The sequence below is a fragment of the Natator depressus genome, chromosome 27, assembly GCF_965152275.1.
Source record: "Natator depressus isolate rNatDep1 chromosome 27, rNatDep2.hap1, whole genome shotgun sequence".
Classification (NCBI taxonomy): Eukaryota; Metazoa; Chordata; order Testudines; family Cheloniidae; genus Natator; species Natator depressus.
In genome coordinates, this window is record NC_134260.1 from 12,947,389 (window position 1) to 12,965,566 (window position 18,178).

At 37.4% G+C, this 18,178-nt stretch overlaps 1 protein-coding gene across 1 annotated transcript in view; it reads right to left on the reverse strand.

Annotated features, from left to right (window-relative positions):
- The window catches only part of IKZF3 (IKAROS family zinc finger 3), a 48,557-nt gene that overhangs the window by 11,219 nt on the left and 19,160 nt on the right, over positions 1-18,178 (reverse strand). Inside the window, exons 4-6 of the mRNA XM_074940490.1 lie at positions 9,571-9,831; positions 8,690-8,857; positions 5,843-5,959 (exon numbers count right to left, since the gene is read on the reverse strand). Of these exons, the coding sequence (XP_074796591.1) occupies positions 5,843-5,959; positions 8,690-8,857; positions 9,571-9,831 (546 nt within the window). The remainder of the gene's footprint in view (positions 1-5,842; positions 5,960-8,689; positions 8,858-9,570; positions 9,832-18,178) is intronic.

Here is an 18,178-nt window from a genome sequence, read left to right on the forward strand (position 1 = left end):
TCCGTGTAGCTCTCCCTGTCTAAAGGCTGGCCTGAGATACTCCCATCTACCTGTTCATTCTTGTCTTTATTAATTAAATGGAATCATACTTAGCAGTTATGTAGCATTTTTCCTCATCCAAAGATCACAAAACACTTCTCAAAAGGTAGGTAAGTATCTTTATGTCCATTTTATTGATGAAGAAACGGAGGCTCAAAGAGGCAACGTGTCTTCTAAAGTGACTGCAATTGCAGTTGGTCAGTTTTTGGCCAGTCTTAGGAATAGAACCCACATCTCCTGACTCCTACTCTGGTACTTTATTCACTTGATGTTCCAAGTAAAAACTGTCATTTCAACATGTAGTTAATAATATAATCTAAATACACCAGGCATCTTTTTTTGTTTTTGTTGTTTTGTCACTTATTGACCTAGGATGGCTCAGAAGGATCTGGATTTAAATCAGCAACCATCTGAACACTGATTTCTGAATGGCTTGACAGAGGCACAAGGAAATGACAGATGACTTGCCCAAGGTTACATAGAGAGTAACTGAACAGCATGATCAAAAACCTAGACTCTTAATGAAGTTATACTACTTTAGATTGTGATCTTGATATGTCATTCAAATCAAATAATGTTGGCCATGGTTCATCTTTGGATGGGACAGCACCATATAAATTCCCAAGGATGCTGCAGGAAGTGTTGGAGATTCATTAGGTATTATTCTTCCCTCTGAACCTTCACTAATCAATGCCCTAGCATGGTGTTAGAAACACTGAGGAGCTCTCTTTCAAGTGAAATGTAAAGCCAAGTTTCTGATCATGGCCTTCTACCCAAGAGTAGGACAGTGTTAGCTCTAGTGTCCTGACCATTTTCAACTAAACTCTCCCTGAAGTCGCAATTGGGTATGGCATTCTTCACTTAATATCTTAGACATCTATGTAGTGCTTATAAATGCTGTTGTCCAGTGTTTGCATTTCAGGTGTAAGTGTATGTGCATTTCAGTGTTAGTCCTGTGTTTAAAAAACATTTTGGGATGAAAAGCATTACATACATGTGTGCTATTTTTCATTACTGAAACCACCAGTCTTTTGCTATAACCATTAGATTCATTATATTAATTTCTTAAGAGAGCAGAGACTCATTATATTAATTTCTTAAGAGAGCAGTGTCTCTAGAAAGCTCTAGTGTCTACTACCATGCTGTAGAAATAGAAGGAGCTGGTCCTTTTCTTCCAGTCATGAACATTAATATTTTATCATTTGGCCTGTAATGAATTGTTTCCACAATGTGGTCTCTGTCACTGTGACTATACTTTTTAGTGCATGTGGGCATCATTAGCAAACCCTGAAGTGCTAAATGAAGCTCAAATTAGAGGCATTGTTTCCTGTCTCATCTACTGTGTGGTCACTAAATAATGGAGAGTGGAACATAGAGGTGGGTTATTGTGCTAAGAAAACGGTGTGATCAGAGATTGTTATCAAGGACACAGCTAAGTTCTAACAATACTGTTACATAAAATCTTTTTTTTTCCCAGCAATATTGTTACCATGCCACATTCTGAGCAAGTAGAATACTAAAATGCAATGAGAAATTATTTAAAATTTTAAAAGAATGGATGAACTGGAGATTGCTGAAAATTCTGTTTCACTAGAGTTCTGTTTTTTATTTATTTCCCTTTTCCTTCAGTTCATTTGTTTAAATTGTAATTCTACAAACAGTCTGACACTCAACTTTTAAGGGATACATTAGGTTTCCATAATACATCTTGTATTCTGCTGCTGCTACTATTATTACTACTGTGTTGTGTTTTTTTCCAGTGATCTCAAAGAGCTTTACAAACAATAATTAAGCCTCACAACCTTCTGGTAAGATAGGTGCAGTAAATCATATTCCTGTTTTAGAGAAAGATAAACTGAGGCATTAAGAGGGTAAGACACTTACAGGACTCCCTGTCCCCTGATATTACTTATAACTTTTGGAATTCAACTTTAGATATATGGACTTTGTCCAGGAGTCATTAAAAAGAATAAATATTCTCCAAGCTTTGTAGAGAGCCTGTGTGCCTCAAGGAAATTATGTTTGTGTGTTTGTTTTTAGTTTATTTTTTAATAAAAGAAGGTTAACTTTTGCATTTAGAAGTTAGTAACAACCTACAACTATTAGAGAAGGATGAGAAAAATATGGGATCTGCCTCCAGATTTTATCCTCCTGAAAGCAGCAGGAATAGGCTTGGAAATCAAAACATGGATCTATCTTGAGGAAAAACTTTATGAAGTATATTGTCTGCTCCTGGGGTCTATCTAGTTCCTCTCCAAGCCAGAGTGAATTTCTGGCTTTTACTCCAGAGAACATAGGTCTTGGTCTTATTCTGCTCTGGTTTTCATAGAAGACAGTAAATAGAAAAATCTGATCCATTTAAGTACAAATCAGAATATTCATCCAGTTCTGAGACTTAGGATAACATTTTCAAAAGGGCTGAAGTGATGTAGAAGCCTGAATCCCATTTTTCAAAAGAGACTTAGGCACTTAGGAACCTAAACCTCATTGACTTTTGATGAGACTAAGGCACATAAATGCCTAAAATCACTTTTGAAAATGAGATTTAGGAGCCCAACATCTCTTAGGTATTTTTGAATATTATCCTGAATGTCTAAAAATGTCAGAGCAACACTGTAATGTGTAATCCTTGAAGCACCATATGGAAATCATATAATTGTTCCCATGGCTGATCTACATAATCACATGTTCCTATTACTATTATCCTCATCCTCCCCCTACAATTTCCTCCATGTATTTATTACACCCCTTTCCTGCACCTTGTCTTAAATTAGGGTGTAAAGCTCTTCTGGATAGAGACTCTTTTACTATGTGTTTTTGCACCTATTATAATAAGACCCTTGTATTACTTAGGCCTTCTGGACACCACTGTAATAAATAATAATCATCACAATAGCAGCAGCAGCAGGGTTTTACGGGTAAGAGGAGCAATGACATGACGTTTCAAGATTTTGCTCTTGCTGTCTCAACCTGTGGGAAGGAAATGCCACACTGAGGTGGAAACTTCTGAAATGTTGACAAATGTAAGGTGAATCTTTTTGCATATCAGCCATTGTCATCAATGAACATTCTACATGTGGAACGAGGGCAGAATATGCCATCTAATACAGTGCCTAACAGCAGCGAATTGAATAGAAATGCCTCAGCAAGATTGGAGTTCCTGTTTTTCATAAATCTTACAGTGCCACTAAAAACATTGCAGCATTTTTTAAGCTGTGAGGCCTTAAAAGCAGAGTATACCGATACATAATGCTTGTACTGGAAATTTATATTTGCTCTATGACCAATTTACGCACTATTTTAGCACTGTTTATGGATAAGCGAAAAGTTGCCATTCTGAAGTGAGTACAAATGATGAGAACTACTATAATGCAGAAATCTACAGTAGGTATAAAGTTTCTGTGCCTCAATTTCCATGTGGTGGGCATCTCAATGTGATTGCCACCATCTGAGTGTACCTTGTAAGATAAAGCTGAAGTTATGGTATGTACAGGGTCTCATGAAAATCACAACTTGCTGACACGCTAAGTTAACCATTTACTTTTACTGATACTCAACACATTTCTTTGTGTGCAAAAAGGAAAACACGCTATGAAGCACTAATTAACCTTGATAAATCATCATTTCCTGAATTTTTTTTTTGCACACTAACGGCCAAACCTGCAAGCAGCTCTGCAAGGTGGGGAGGAATCCTTGCACCCATTGCAGAGTCCTAATAAATCAATGGGGATTCATGAGCGCAAGGGCTTACCTTTGTGGTGCTACTTGCATAAATAGGGTCTAAAATAGCTGAATATTTTTTCTTGATAGCCATATCCCTACAATAATTTTGTTATGTTTGAAGTGTCCATGTTAATTCTGTAACTTTATTATTATTTATTATTATTATTCACATAAAAGTATTTTAATCCTTATTTTTAATTTTTTAATTTTCATATTTTATCAGAGTAAAACATGCACTTAAACTCTTTGTTTGAAAAGAAACATCTATTTCAAATTCAGAACCAAAAATGAGAGGCTTGATACTTTACATTCACTTTTCAAGGCAGGAAGTTCCTAGCTATAACAGCAGGAGAATGGGAGCCAGAATGCTGAAGTTTTCATAGATACTAAGGTCAGAAGGGACCATTATGATCATCTAGTCTGACCTCCTGCACAACGCAGGCCACAGAATCTCACCCACCCACTTCTGCGAAAAACCTCTCACCTATGTCTGAGCTATTGAAGTCCTCAAATCGTGGTTTACAGACTTCAAGGAGCAGAGAATCCTCCAGCAACTGACCCGTGCCCATGCTACAGAGGAAGGCAAAAAACCTCCAGGGCCTCTTCCAATCTGCCCTGGAGGAAAATTCCTTCCCGACCCCAAATATGACGATCAGCTAAACCCTGAGCATATGGGCAAGATTCACCAGCCAGATACTACAGAAAATTCTTTCCTGGGTAACTCAGATCCCACCCCATCTAACATCCCATCACAGGCCATTAGGCCTATTTACCATGAAATATGAGTTTTAGACTCATATCTGCTACTGACTAATTCTGTAAACTTTCAGCAAGTCACAACCTCTCTATGCCTGTGTAAAATGGGGATAATTATATATTTCCTACCTCATAGGGATGTTGTGAGGCTTAATTTATTTTATGTTTTGAAATTCTCTGATGAAAATAGCTATGAAAAGGGAGAGTATTATTGTTGTTACTTTTGCCACTGAAATATTTTCTGAAATCCAGTATTGGATTAATGAAAAGGAAAACAGAAGTTCCAAACTATTATTGGAAATTAACTTTTAAATCAGGTGACAAAACTTCGCTTCAGAATAACTAAAGGAATTCAAGTCGCTGACCAATATAGACTACATGAATGTAAAATTAGTTTGCCTGCATTCACAAAAGGTTGTGTTTAATCATTAAACTACTTAGCCACTATCACAATATACACATGACAGTTATTTTTATTTTGTTTCAATTTAGAACAATAAAAAGAACCTCTACTCTGGCTCTGAATGCTGTGTCACTTATTTAAAATTACAAAACTAAGCTCAATCAGTTGACCTCTTCTCCAAGTAGCAACTCATAATCAAATAATAATACCCATTGCCTTTGCCTATACCTCAATTTTCCCATTTCCCTTCAAAAGCCAAGTATAACATATGGGCCCCCTTCAGCGTGCCCTTAAAGTGGGCAAATGGAACATGGATTCTTTCTGTTCACATAAATATGCATATTTCTATCTCCTTGTTTATTATTAAATATTTCCCATCGAAACTTCTCTCTACATTAGAGGCTGGTCCATCAAGAGTGTCAGGATCCCCACCCCATTTCCATCCCCTAGCCCCATACTTTTGCAGTTTGAAACACTTACAAATTCTAACTGATTATGATGGTATCAGCAAATATTAATCTACTGAAAAATAGTTCTGAATGGACTAACACATGCAAACAATTGCTGTAATGAAATACCAGCAGCAACTCATCCAGTGAAATAAACCACATAATAGTACTAGTGTAGGACTAATTTAATTTAATGTGGGTGTCACCTACAGAAATGCTGTGTATGAAGAATTCTGGATGTTTTATTGAAAGTAACAGTGAAATAAAAAAGTAATTAAAATAAAAGCATTCTTTAACTAGCTGCCTGAGGGATGCATTAAACTAGACCTTTTTATGAGATCTGCAGCCCCTTAGGTTACTGCAAATGATTGTAGTGAAAACTGTTTTCAGGCTGCAAATTAACAGTTTGCCAGATGCCCTTTTAAAGGCACTGTAACATACAAAGACAAGCACTGTAATCTGATAAACTTACCAGCCTCACACATGCCAGTGCTCTGCAAGTAAGTACGACAGCGCTCTTTATGCTCCTCTAATGAGCTTCTCTGCTTGTAACTCCTTCCACAAAACTCACATTTGTAGGGCTTCTCCACTAGAAAGAAAAGATGGCAGGATAAAATAACCACATGAGACTGATGATGCCTTCCTGGCATATGAGCACATAATTACTGATAACTCTCAATTTAACACTTGGGGAATGCCTTAAATTTATATATAATTGATAACTATTATTATTATTATTAATTATTATTATTACTATGAAATCAAGGTTAACTAAGGGTGAAATTCACCCTGGTATGAAGGGTCCATACATGGCCCTCTTCCTTACTTAAGTCCAGCACTGCCCTACTACAGTGATGGAATATCTGTCAGAGAGCTTCTGCACTGCATGCAGCTGAAATTTGTGTCAAGTAGGCTGGAAAATAATGGGCCAACAGGGGAAGACCAAAGGGGTTACTGGACCTGGATTTGCACAGATTCATATATCCCAATCTGATATCATGACTGCAGAGGGGCTGTACTGGAACCCTGCAGACTGCTTACAGGTCAGTGTCCAGATTCTGTTCTCACCCAAACTCTGCAGATCAATCAAATCTGTGGTGTATGGGATATAAATTCATCCGATGAAGTGAGCTGTAGCTCACGAAAGCTTATGCTCAAATAAATTTGTTAGTCTCTAGGTGCCACAAGTACTCCTTTTCTTTTTGCGAATACAGACTAACATGCCGGCTACTCTGAAACCTGTCACCCTAGGATAGTAATTTTATGTTAGTAAATTTATAAATAATTGCTAAAATATGCCTGAGATTTTCTAACTAGGCACAGTTTTAACAAAATGAATACAGCACTTTGCATGGCAGATTTTTCCTGGTAGAATATAAAATAAATATGCAATAGATACATATCTGTTGATACCATGCTAACATCACTAATGTAAATTATCATCATTTAATTAGCATGTCGCTTTTAAAAGATCTAATCAGAAATTATCTTCTCCCTCTTGGAAGAATAAAGAGTCTCCCTTTGTTCATCCTTAGCATGTCAGAACTGTTCAGTTATCCTTAATGCATTTCATATCCTAAGATTGTAGGAGGCAGGGCTCTTAGGATCAGAGTTTCATAAGTTAGCCCCCACATTTGCAGAATCAGGAACAAAACCTAGGAGCTCTGATTCCTAGTACCCCACTCTAAGCACTAGCTTCTCTTAGCATAACCCCCTAACGTAGAGACACTACACTTGTGTGAAATGGGACTTGCACCATTGTTACTTAACCTGGTAATTTATAGGGGTGAGGCCCTGTCTACACACAATCTTGTACTGATTTACTTAAACAGGTTTAGTTAAAACAGTGGAAGCCCTTGTGTGGATGCTCTTATTTCAGTTTCAGAGTGGCTTATTTCAATGTAGGTTAAACATGTTCCTAATCAATTTAAAATAAACTGAAATAAACCTGGTTTTAACTGAAATAAAAGTGTCCATACAGCCTTTACACTGCTTTAATTGAATTAGTCTAAAATGCCCCTTAAGTTAAACTAGTGCCACTCTATGTGTAGACAAGTTCTAAAGGCACATAGGTGCAAACCCCTTCTTGAAATCAGTACAACACATATATATTGGGGGTTTGCACTCTATACCAGTACAACTTCCCCCCGTTCCCCCCCCCCAAAAACCCCCAGTATAGTTAGGACCTTTGTTTATGTATTTAAAGATTTTAACATCTTTTAATTAATCACTAACAGGCTTCTCAGAACAACTTTAATCACAAACAGCTTCCGATTGTAAGGTTATTAGTTCACATATTGTTTGGCGGCTGTGCCAAAGAGGGTTGCTGCATTGTTGATTAAGATGTGTTTGACACAAGATGTTTTTATGTGAGTCCTGATGGGGACATGTAGTTTTGTTGATCTGGGCAAAGTCAAATCAGAATCTTGTTTATCCATGTAAGATAATCTCATTTTTAACTTTCAGAGTAGCAGCCGTGTTAGTCTATTTGATTCTTTGTACGGTTAAACTTTTTTTCTGCATATGGTAGTACATAGATAGTATCTGTCATTCAAAATCCTTTTTTTCTAAACCTCTATGTAATACATTAAGGACATATAAAAATAAAAAGGAGTAAGTGTGATCTGATTGTTAAAGAGCAGGACTAGGAATTAGAACGTATGGGTTCTATTCCTAGGTTTCTGAGTGACTTGCAGTGTTGGGACAAGTCACCCCCAGTTTTGTGCCTCCATTTCCAAATCTGTAAGAGGGATATAATATACTAATGGGATATTGAAAAAATTAATGAACATTTGTTAAACTCTTTAAGATATTCAGATGAAAGGCACTAAAAAGGGCAAGTATTATTTGGTAGTTGAGTGACACCAGCCCTGGGTATTCTCCTGGGGCCATTCTGATGATACAGGATAGGATAGCTCTAATAGACAAGAATGAGAGAAAGCCCTAGTGGAGTATAGTTCACTGCAACTATAAAAACTGAGGGTCTGATGGCATGGCCACATCTCCTAATTGAGAGGCCATACCTAGATGTTATGCAGTACAAACAAGTGGAGTAGCTGGGTCTCTCTCATAGTACTCTCTCCTGAAAATAAGGCTTCCTACAGCCTTTTCCCTCACTAACACATCCATGCAGCAAAGAGCAGAACTGAGCCCCTAGGTGGAATATACCATATATAGAACTAGGGGGTCATTGCTAATTGTTAGGTCTCCAGAATCCAACTGCCAGATTAAACCTTATGGATTAACCCTTTCTATTTTCCACAACTGATGTCCTAGTGACACACATTTACAACACCTAAGTGTCTCTGTAGGCACTTACCAGAATGTGTCCTTAAGTGACCAGTTAGTGCATCTCTCCTTTGGCAGGCATAGCTGCAAAGATGACATTTAAAAGGTTTTTCCCCTGTATGTAGTTTAATGTGGCGGAGGAGGTTACCCTTCTGAGTAAAGGAAGCTCCGCACTGATTACACTGGAATGGCCGTTCACCTTAAAATGACATACAAAAAAAAGGACATTTAATATTTATATGGATATCACCTCCAGCCCCTCACCCTTTCCTTTTTGGAGGAGTAAAGAATGAGATACTGGATCAAATTCTGTCCTGGGACACACACACCACTCCTGTTAACCTCAGTGGAAGTTACTTGTGAATTTGGCACAATGTGTCCGTTTATGAGAAATATTCCAAATGTATAGTTTTTCTGTGGACTGGAAATAAATGTTCTTGAGGAAGTTGATTCTAATATGTTGAGAATTTTCAGGGGAAAAAAACCTTTTTAATTCTTCCCAGTCTGTACCTAATATGATAGTGACTTTGTGTTAAGGTATGGTACAAAGAGAAGCATGACATACAAGCAAGATGCAGCAACCAGCAAAACAGCTTGACTCCTGGTTTTTGACTGACTAAGTATTTACATGACGAAGTACTAGTGCCTTTCATCCAAAATTCTCAAAACACTTCACAAACATGCTTTTACAAACATTCAACCCTGATGAGATATGTAAATATTATTGTACTCATTAGGCAGATGGGTAAAGAGAGGCACAGAAAGATTAAGTGACTTGCCCAAGGTCATATTTGCAGGTTCAGGAACAGAACAAAGAGCTGTGATTCCTGCTACCCTTTTAATCACTAGACCACACTCAAATCATATGCTATCAAAATGTAGCTCTTTTAAGGATAATATAGGGATATTTACCAGTGTGGCTACGCTTGTGAACCATCAAGACATTGAGGCTAATGCAGGCTAATCCACAGACATCGCAGTTCATCTTTCCACTAGTTGGCCTGATGTTGTCATATGAACCAGAATGTCTCTCCAGTTTAATGCTCTCGTATTCATTATATTCTCTTGGATAGCTGTAAGGTATTTCAGATTCTTCTGTATTTTCCATAGGCTCTGAATTCAAAGCACTCTCTTCTCTTTCATTGTATTCACCCTTCACTTTAACCAAGTCATCTGCAGGTGAACAATAAAGCACAAAATCAAAAATTATGTTAGAAGCTATAATGTCTCTCTAAAACAAATCCACATCAGCTAATTTAATATAAAAATGTTTAAAATAACTCTGCATGTTTGACGTAAATCCACAAAAATAATGAAATACAGTTAAGACATCAGTCCTCATGGATCTTGCATTTATAGTGATAATCTCAAAGAAATAATTATTATAAAAATTATACATATTAATTATATTTTGGGGATATTTTGCGTCTATGTTATATAAATATATAATACACCATATATCAAATTATTATGTTATATATACTGTACGATATATAAAAGAAAATATTTGTTCACATAATACATAATTAGACTATAGAGATTATTGCCTCAGGTTGTCTGTCCTTGAGGCCAAGAATGCAGGGGATTCTTGTCCCTTCCTCTGAAGCATTTGGTGCTTGCCACTTGACTAGATGGACCACAGGTGTGATCCAGTATTTAATTCTGCTGTTCCTATATTGTAGTGTGAGGAGAGACCCTTTTAATTTAATTCTTCTCAACAATCCTCATCAGGATTTTCACTAATTATCACTTCAAACAGCAACTTCTATCCAAGGATCTCAAAAGCTTTTAGAAGCATCCATTAATTTCCATTAAAATTGCAAAGAGAACTCAGGGGTCAAATTCCTCCCCAGGATATTTGCTCACAGTCACATAGCACGTGTCTGACAAATAATTCAGGTAGCCCTGATTATCAGCATCCTGCCCTATTGGTAGGCCATACTTGGCCTCCTTCTCCTAAATGTCCCTGGATAGGCTCCTGGTCCTTTGAGTTCCCATTTTTTCTGGGTGGCTAATGAAGACAACCTCTTAGGTTTTGGTTAGAAAATGACCCTACTGGCAAGATGGGACAATGGTGCAAGTAGCTAGCCATTTGCAAATAATAACCCCTCACTCAGGAGACAATGCTCCAGGAGTAAAAACATGAGGAGACTGACCATTCTCTTAGAGATAAAATATATAATTTCCTGTTTGAAAGTATTGCACTCCTGGCCACCTGCTCCTTTCCAGAAATGAGGGTTAGACAGTTAAATATGGCCTTCCTGCTAAGCAAGGTGCTTGCCCTTTCTCTAATGTATAGAACATGGACTATCAAAACTGCATTATCTCTGGATCTGATAAAGAAACCACATCAAATGCAGAGAATAAACAATTGGTGCCAGTGAAAATGAAGTGACAGCATAAAAAAAAGTGAAAAAATAAAAACCAAGCAATAAACCCTTTCATGAAGTCAAACTTCTCAGCTGAAGTATGGAAGAAAAATACTCCTTTGTCCTGAATACTTGCAGTGAGCTCAGGCATTTATATGGGCACCAAGTATGCTTTTGTCTAAGAATATAACCCTTTCTCACTAGGGTGCAATTTTCTGCCTGTGGCCTTACTTCTGGCTTAAAGTTGTGGGGATGAGGGGGGGAGCAAGTGGCTGTGAGGGTCCTGGTGGTGAGGAAAATTCCAGGAGGTCTCCCTCAGTTTTTCCCTTAGATGATTCTGTCAGAAGGAAGTGTGTTTCTTTCCCCTTTCCTCTCTGTGAGCAGGGAGGTTGGCACTCAGAGCCCACAGATCACCCAAGGATCCAGACCGGTCTTGGGTAATGGTCCACCAGAGGTTAATCTACACAGGTACCTTATTTCTCCTTATCTGTTTCAGGAGTAACCCTGCCTCCCTATCTACCTCCTGGACAGTGCATCTCCTTTGGAGTCACAACATGGACAGCTTTCAGAGTAGCAGCCATGTTAATCTGTATCCGCAAAAAGAAAAGGAATACTAGTGGCACCTTAGAGAATAACAAATTTATTTGAGCATAAGCTTTTGTATGTATGTAGCTCACGAATGCTCAAACAACACTGACAGCGTTTCCCTGCTTGAAACTATTGCTGCCCATTCCCATGCCCCCAAATAGGGGATTCTCCAGAGCAGACAGGGCTCAAGCAAAAGTTAGTGTAGCCTCTAGTTGTATAACTTTGCACAATACTGACTGCTAGTTGTTGGGGGGAATGTTAAACAAAACTCTTTTCCACACAGATTTATTTTTTAATAAAAGAGGGCAATCCTTACAAAATAATTCATCAGGTCCTGCACAATGTGTTAAAAGAAAGTGCACATTGCAGCTGCACCTTGCTGATACCTTCAGAAATACGTTTAAATTTCCACTTACTAATTAATGTTTTACCTGTCATCTGTATTAAATGCAGCTGCTTAGGGGAACAGGCTGGTCTTAACCTCTGATGTAGAAGACTTCTCTATAGTTTTATCCTTTATGTTTCCCACCACAAGTTCATGGTTCACATCTTTTTACTCTTTAGAGAAATATACCAATGTTCGTGAATAATATACATGTGTTTTGTCCCTGATTTCCACTGGGACAGATGAAGTAGACTGATATAGTTTGGGCTGTATTTCATGGTTCCACCATGGAAAATAACTGTGTTTTGCTTTTTCCTTATTGCACACTGTTTGCAATGTTTTTGTTTTCTGATGATAAATGAGAAGGATGCACCTGAGTTCTGATCAAGGCCCTCCCCCCTAAATCATCACTACCACTCCAGCTGTCGGTGATATCCCACCAAAGCTTGAGTGCTTTTCAGTTTGCATGTAGGCGTTAAAAGAACCTCAACGGAAAACTGCAGCTACTGACAACTAAAAGATAGCAGAAAGCAGAACCTATTAGGGAAGAGTTATTTCATTTTGAGTGAATGTTGGTATAGAAATATTACCTTAAGATGTTGGCCATAATTAAGGGGAAAGTAGTGCTACCAAAGTACCTCAGTGTGCTTGTGATAGGCGAAGGGAACAAGTGGCAATATTTATGCCATTTTCCCAAGGAAAAGAAAAGAAATGGCCTAGGAAAAGTAAATCAATAATTGATCAAGTGGTAGTAGAGGTCTGCACTGCCATGCAGGAGACAAATTCAATTTCTAGTCCAGGCCTTTTTGCTTTGCAAGCTAGCAGGCATAGGGAGCCCTATGGAATCATAACACTAATGGTTGGGTGGGAATGCTTCATGTTGCATAAAGAGAGATTTTGACAGGTTTGGAGAGTACCCAGTCTAGTCCTCCTCAGCCAAAAGGAGAACGCACAGAATTGTGGAGGAGAATTAAAGTGAGGAAAGATGAGGATATTCTTAAAGGGCTCATTGAAGTACATATAGGAACCACTTGGTTAAAAAGATAAGAATTATTGCCTCTTGTGTATAAGAATTATTGTCCCTTACGTGTTCAGGAAAGAGAAGAGGTTAATAGAGAAGAATTAATTAATCTGTCCTGGCCTGGGTAACTACTTTTTGGGGCCTTCCTGAAGACAATACACACAGCAGAAAGGATCTGGTAGATTTTACACAACAAAGTGGTGGTGTGATACATTAGGGCTGATGCACATGGTTTCATTTCCTGGGGTGATGATCATGAGATGAAAGACATACTCCAGAGTAATATTTTTGTTTCACCTGAAACACTGTAAAAACAAAGGGTTCTGGAAAAGATCCAAAATATAAAGCTGTGATGGCAACATCAGACTGAGTCACCACAGAAACTCTGCATATGTATGCTCTGTAAATTCAAGAATAATAATACACAGTCAACAACAGCAAATAATTAAGAAAAACAAGTGTGTTGTCTTGACTATACTCTCTAAGAGGAATTCTCAGGGGAACAGCCTTCAATTGCCATTCTTAATCCAATTCCTTGACATCAAACACAGGGAAAAGAATGTGAGTTTTGTGCTGTTACTGAGCAAAGTTTGTTACTGAAGTTACAGAAGACAGAAAGATTAAGAATCAGAAGCCATTAAAGGCAACAGCACAACAGGGTGATGTTGCTCAAGTATTGTACGAGGAGTGGGGTCATAATAATGAAATCCTCGACACATGCAAAAAGTCAAATGGATAACAAAAGAAACTTAATCATCTTAATGTGGCGTTTTAATGATGCTACTGATTTGCTATGCCAATTCTGAGATAATGAGTCCCCTAATGCTACAGATGTTCAGCCAGACTTAAAAAAAAAAAAAAGAAAAGAAAAGAAAAAGCTTTTCTTGTATGCCATTTCCTAACTATCCAATTAAACAAATTGTGAAAGCATCTAGATAGTTTACCAGATTTTGACAGCTGTTCATAGGATTTAGAAGCTTGGAGCACTAAAGAACAAAAACAAGTCTCTCTCTCTCTCTCTCTCTCTCTCTCTCTAGAAGGATTAGAATGTTTTGTGACTACCTGTACCTGACTGATATTAACTGATGAATTGTTACATACAGTATGCAAATGTCCCCACAAACTGTTCCTAGAATTGTGAGTACAAGAGAGAATTGTGAGGTACTAAAACTACTCTTTGCCATCTCACAGAAAGTGAGATTTTCTAGCCTATGCTGGCAAAATAACACAGTTGCATACCACAAAACTGAAGAAGTCATAAGAGTTTACATATTAAAGAGAATTCACAATCCTGAATGTCTATGAAAAACTCAGCAATCACTACGCAATGAACATAACGCAATGTGTACATACTGTAATTCTATAACATGGCAACCATTTTCAATCCTGTCAAGTGAAAGGGTAAACAAAGAAGAAAAATCCATAATCAAATATTTGAGGAGATGCACACAGTTCATCCAATTACAAAACCTTAGATAAATTACTTCTTTTCTTTCCTTTCCATGTTTTCTTAAGATTCACAAAAGTGTTAAATTACATGTTCATTAAAAATTTCAATAACGATTACAAAAATATTTTTCAGTATATTTAGTACTGGAGAAAGGTGCCAGGCAGGCAGCTTGCAATTTAGGCCAGGTCTAAACTACAAGCACTTTGCCAGTATAGATATAAAATTTTTATTAAAGTTAATGTTAAAAATTATATAATACACAGGTTAAGAAAAGAGTGTCTGTACATCTGGGTATAGTGCATAGATTATCCACTAATACAATGTTTGTTTAAAAGTCATAAGATACCTATAGTGCATAATCAGCAATAACCCAAATTTAGGTGAAAAAATTTAACAATACAGTTTAAATATTAGCATCCAAGTATTTGAGTACATCACTCATGAAAAGTTGTACAGTGAGCTGGTTGTAGACAGCAAATATAGGAATGAGTGTAGATTGTCCCTCAATAATTGAGCATTTACGGTAAGGTGTCCATTTAAAAAATACATATACTGGTAAAGCACTCCTAGTGTGGATGCAGCTTTTACCAGTAAAACTACGCTTTTGCTGATATTACTGCATCTAAGGGATTTTGAGGACACAGCTAGTTGGTCACAAATCACACCTCATCATATCTCTGACCAACACAGTTATGCCTGGCCTTACCCACAGGACAGGGACAACACAAACAGACACAGAGGAACTTTCCTTCACACCATTATGTCAATGTGGCTGCAGGTATCAACTGTAAGGATGAGAATGGAATTCAAGTCCTCCTGGCCCAGTCAGACTTTGAGGTTTCTCTGCTGAAAATGGTGATAAGGCCAATTAATGATGACTGTGGTGATGTTTTTTGTGATAAGATCATTTGTCCGCTAGGCACTGAAATGGATATTCTCAAGTCATTTCATAGTCCCCTGAACAACCATCAGATGAGCTCTACTAATCTGGACTGGATTAACGGGCAAGTAGAAGTAAAAGGTTTCACTGCCTAATACCAGTCCTCTGAGCCACCCCTTCTCCATTGCAGCTCTGACATGGTCTGGAACAACCTTTCTGTATTTCTCCACCTGATTGTCCATTTAACTTCAAAATTCATGATTCCCCAGCAGTTGACTCCAGCCATGTCCCCTTCTGCCCTAGGGATGGAATAGACATGGCTGGAACTCACTATACTCTGGCAATCCCAGTAGGTCTTCTAGCCCCATTACAAAACAATGTGTTTACCAGCAGGCTGGGGCTGCACTACATTGCACCAGGGACTGGGTGGAGCAGCACAAAGCCAACTTTGCTTCACTCTCCATAGGTGTTCCAAGCATTGAGCCAGTGTGCCTGAGATTTTGTCTTATCAAAATAATTATTTAATCCATGGGTCAGATCCTCATCTGGTGTAATTCAGCAAAGCTTCATTGGACTTCAGTGAGTATCTGGCCCTACTGTCCTTTATTACCGTCAGATTATTTTTGCCTGTTGCAAGGTGTCTTTAATCTTAGTACTATAATTCACCGTCTACATTTTAGTGATAAAGAAATAAACACCCGTTTAACTTATACACTGTATACAGCACATTTCAAGGGTGATATCTAAATGAGCCAATGTAGTGTGCACCTGGTAGAAATTTCACTTCTAAAAATAGGAGAGAAACTTTCATAATTCCTCTCTGTGGAATGCGTGTTTTATGCTAATTAGTCTCTTTATTTTTATTCAGACTTCAGACAAAAATAGAAGCAAATCAGACTGAAGTACAGCACTTCAAATAGAAAAATCAGGAATACTCTTCCAAGCGTTTGTACATTTAACTTCTATCTATAACAATTCCCCTTTTAATAACTGTCCTCCTATAATCAAAATAGAACCTGATGTATCTTAAAATATAATTAATTACCACAAAATAAATCATAAGAATTATGCTGGAAACTCAAGTGAGCCAGGAAATTCAGAGTTAACCCTAACCCTCAGCTTCTTAGAGCTTTTTCATCAAAGACTAACATTCTGTTTTTTTTCCCCTGTGGAGACCTATAATTTCATGAAGGATCCTATGCCCAAATATTTTAAATGTCTGTTAGCTTTTGTGTATTATCAATTGTCTGCCCTATAATAGTGGTCTTTCACTTTATCGTGCTTTCATTCAGAAAGATCCCAAACCACTTTACAAAATGTTACTGATTGAACTATCTATATAGGAATTACATTGTCCAAAGCTAAGTGCTATCAACTCTGGACTGAAAGATAACAACTATATATTATATCCAACTAAAGCTGCAGTGGGCATTTAGGGAAGCGGACTGTAATCATCCTGGATGGAATGTGACTAGAACACCAGGCATTATTTGGGGATGAGAGTTTAGTATTGATTCAGAGAGAACACCACTTCCTACTTCATCACCTGCACTGCCTGAATTTTATCTTGAGCTCTCCCATTCAAGTCCTGTCTGTGCCAATGTTGCTTAATTTACAAGATCTTCTGGCATTGATTTTCTGAACTTTAAAAAAAAAAAAAAAAAAAAGATTAAACTCTGAGTTTTTCTGTTACTATTTAGAAAACATGAGTCAGAGAACACAACTTGTAAAACTACAATTCCTAAAGTCCAGAAAGCCAGATACAATCACAACCATTAAATCACACTTCAGTAAGACAGTTGAATCAGAAAACATCTGGACATAACAATCAGACTGAAAGAGGTTATATGTTAAATTCTGATAGTATAACCTTTAAACACTATCGAATGAGATTAAGAGACATATTACTAATGTGATCAGTCAGGCTTGACTTTCTTTGGTCATCTGGTTTTTAAAATGCATTTCAAAACCTGAACCGTTTAAAGTACAATCTTGCTAATCACTCTCAAATAGATTTTCAAATGTCCTTTATTCCAATAGCACCTGATAATACTAACTGACATTTATATAGCAAATTTGATTCCAAAATGTTTTCAAAATTATGCACAATATACAGGATTGAGGAATCACTCTTGTGTGGAGTTTAGCAGCCAGTACACCATAGTGCATAAGGAAGGGAAAATTTTGGCCCAAAAAAGCAAGGCAAATTCCTACTCTTATGAAAAGTACCAGTGGAAATTTAATGAACATGCAGAGAAGACAGGACCTTGGTTTTTAAGGTACTGCCCAAAAGACCCAAACAGATTAAACCACATGAAACTCAATTATCTATTTTGGAAGAATGAAAGGTGAGTCAACCAAACCAGGATTTGAATGTATAATTCTAGATAATCCAGGTTTTGAAACTAGATTTTTAGATCACAAAAGCTTCCCCTCCAGAGTTACTTTGTTGCGATAATATAATCCATTAATTACTTTTGCACTGTAATCTAGCTTTGACCGCCTCTGGGTTAATTTCTGCATTCCAGCATCTTTCCAGTGACTCAAACATTATTAAACTCATCCTTTTTTGCCACATAAATAGGTCTGGGGATAAAGTGCGAGTTATCTTAATTGATATCCTCTACTAGCCCATGTTTCTGTAAACTGATTCTTGTCTAATGTGACATGTGATCTCATTTCCAGGGCCATTCTCTCATCTTCACCTCTCATATGTTGTGTACCACATGGGAAAAAATAGGTCCCCGGTCTAGATTTCATTTCAGTACAAAAAGAATAAATAATTGTCCCGGTTTTAATTTCACAGTTGTATTGTATGGATCTATGG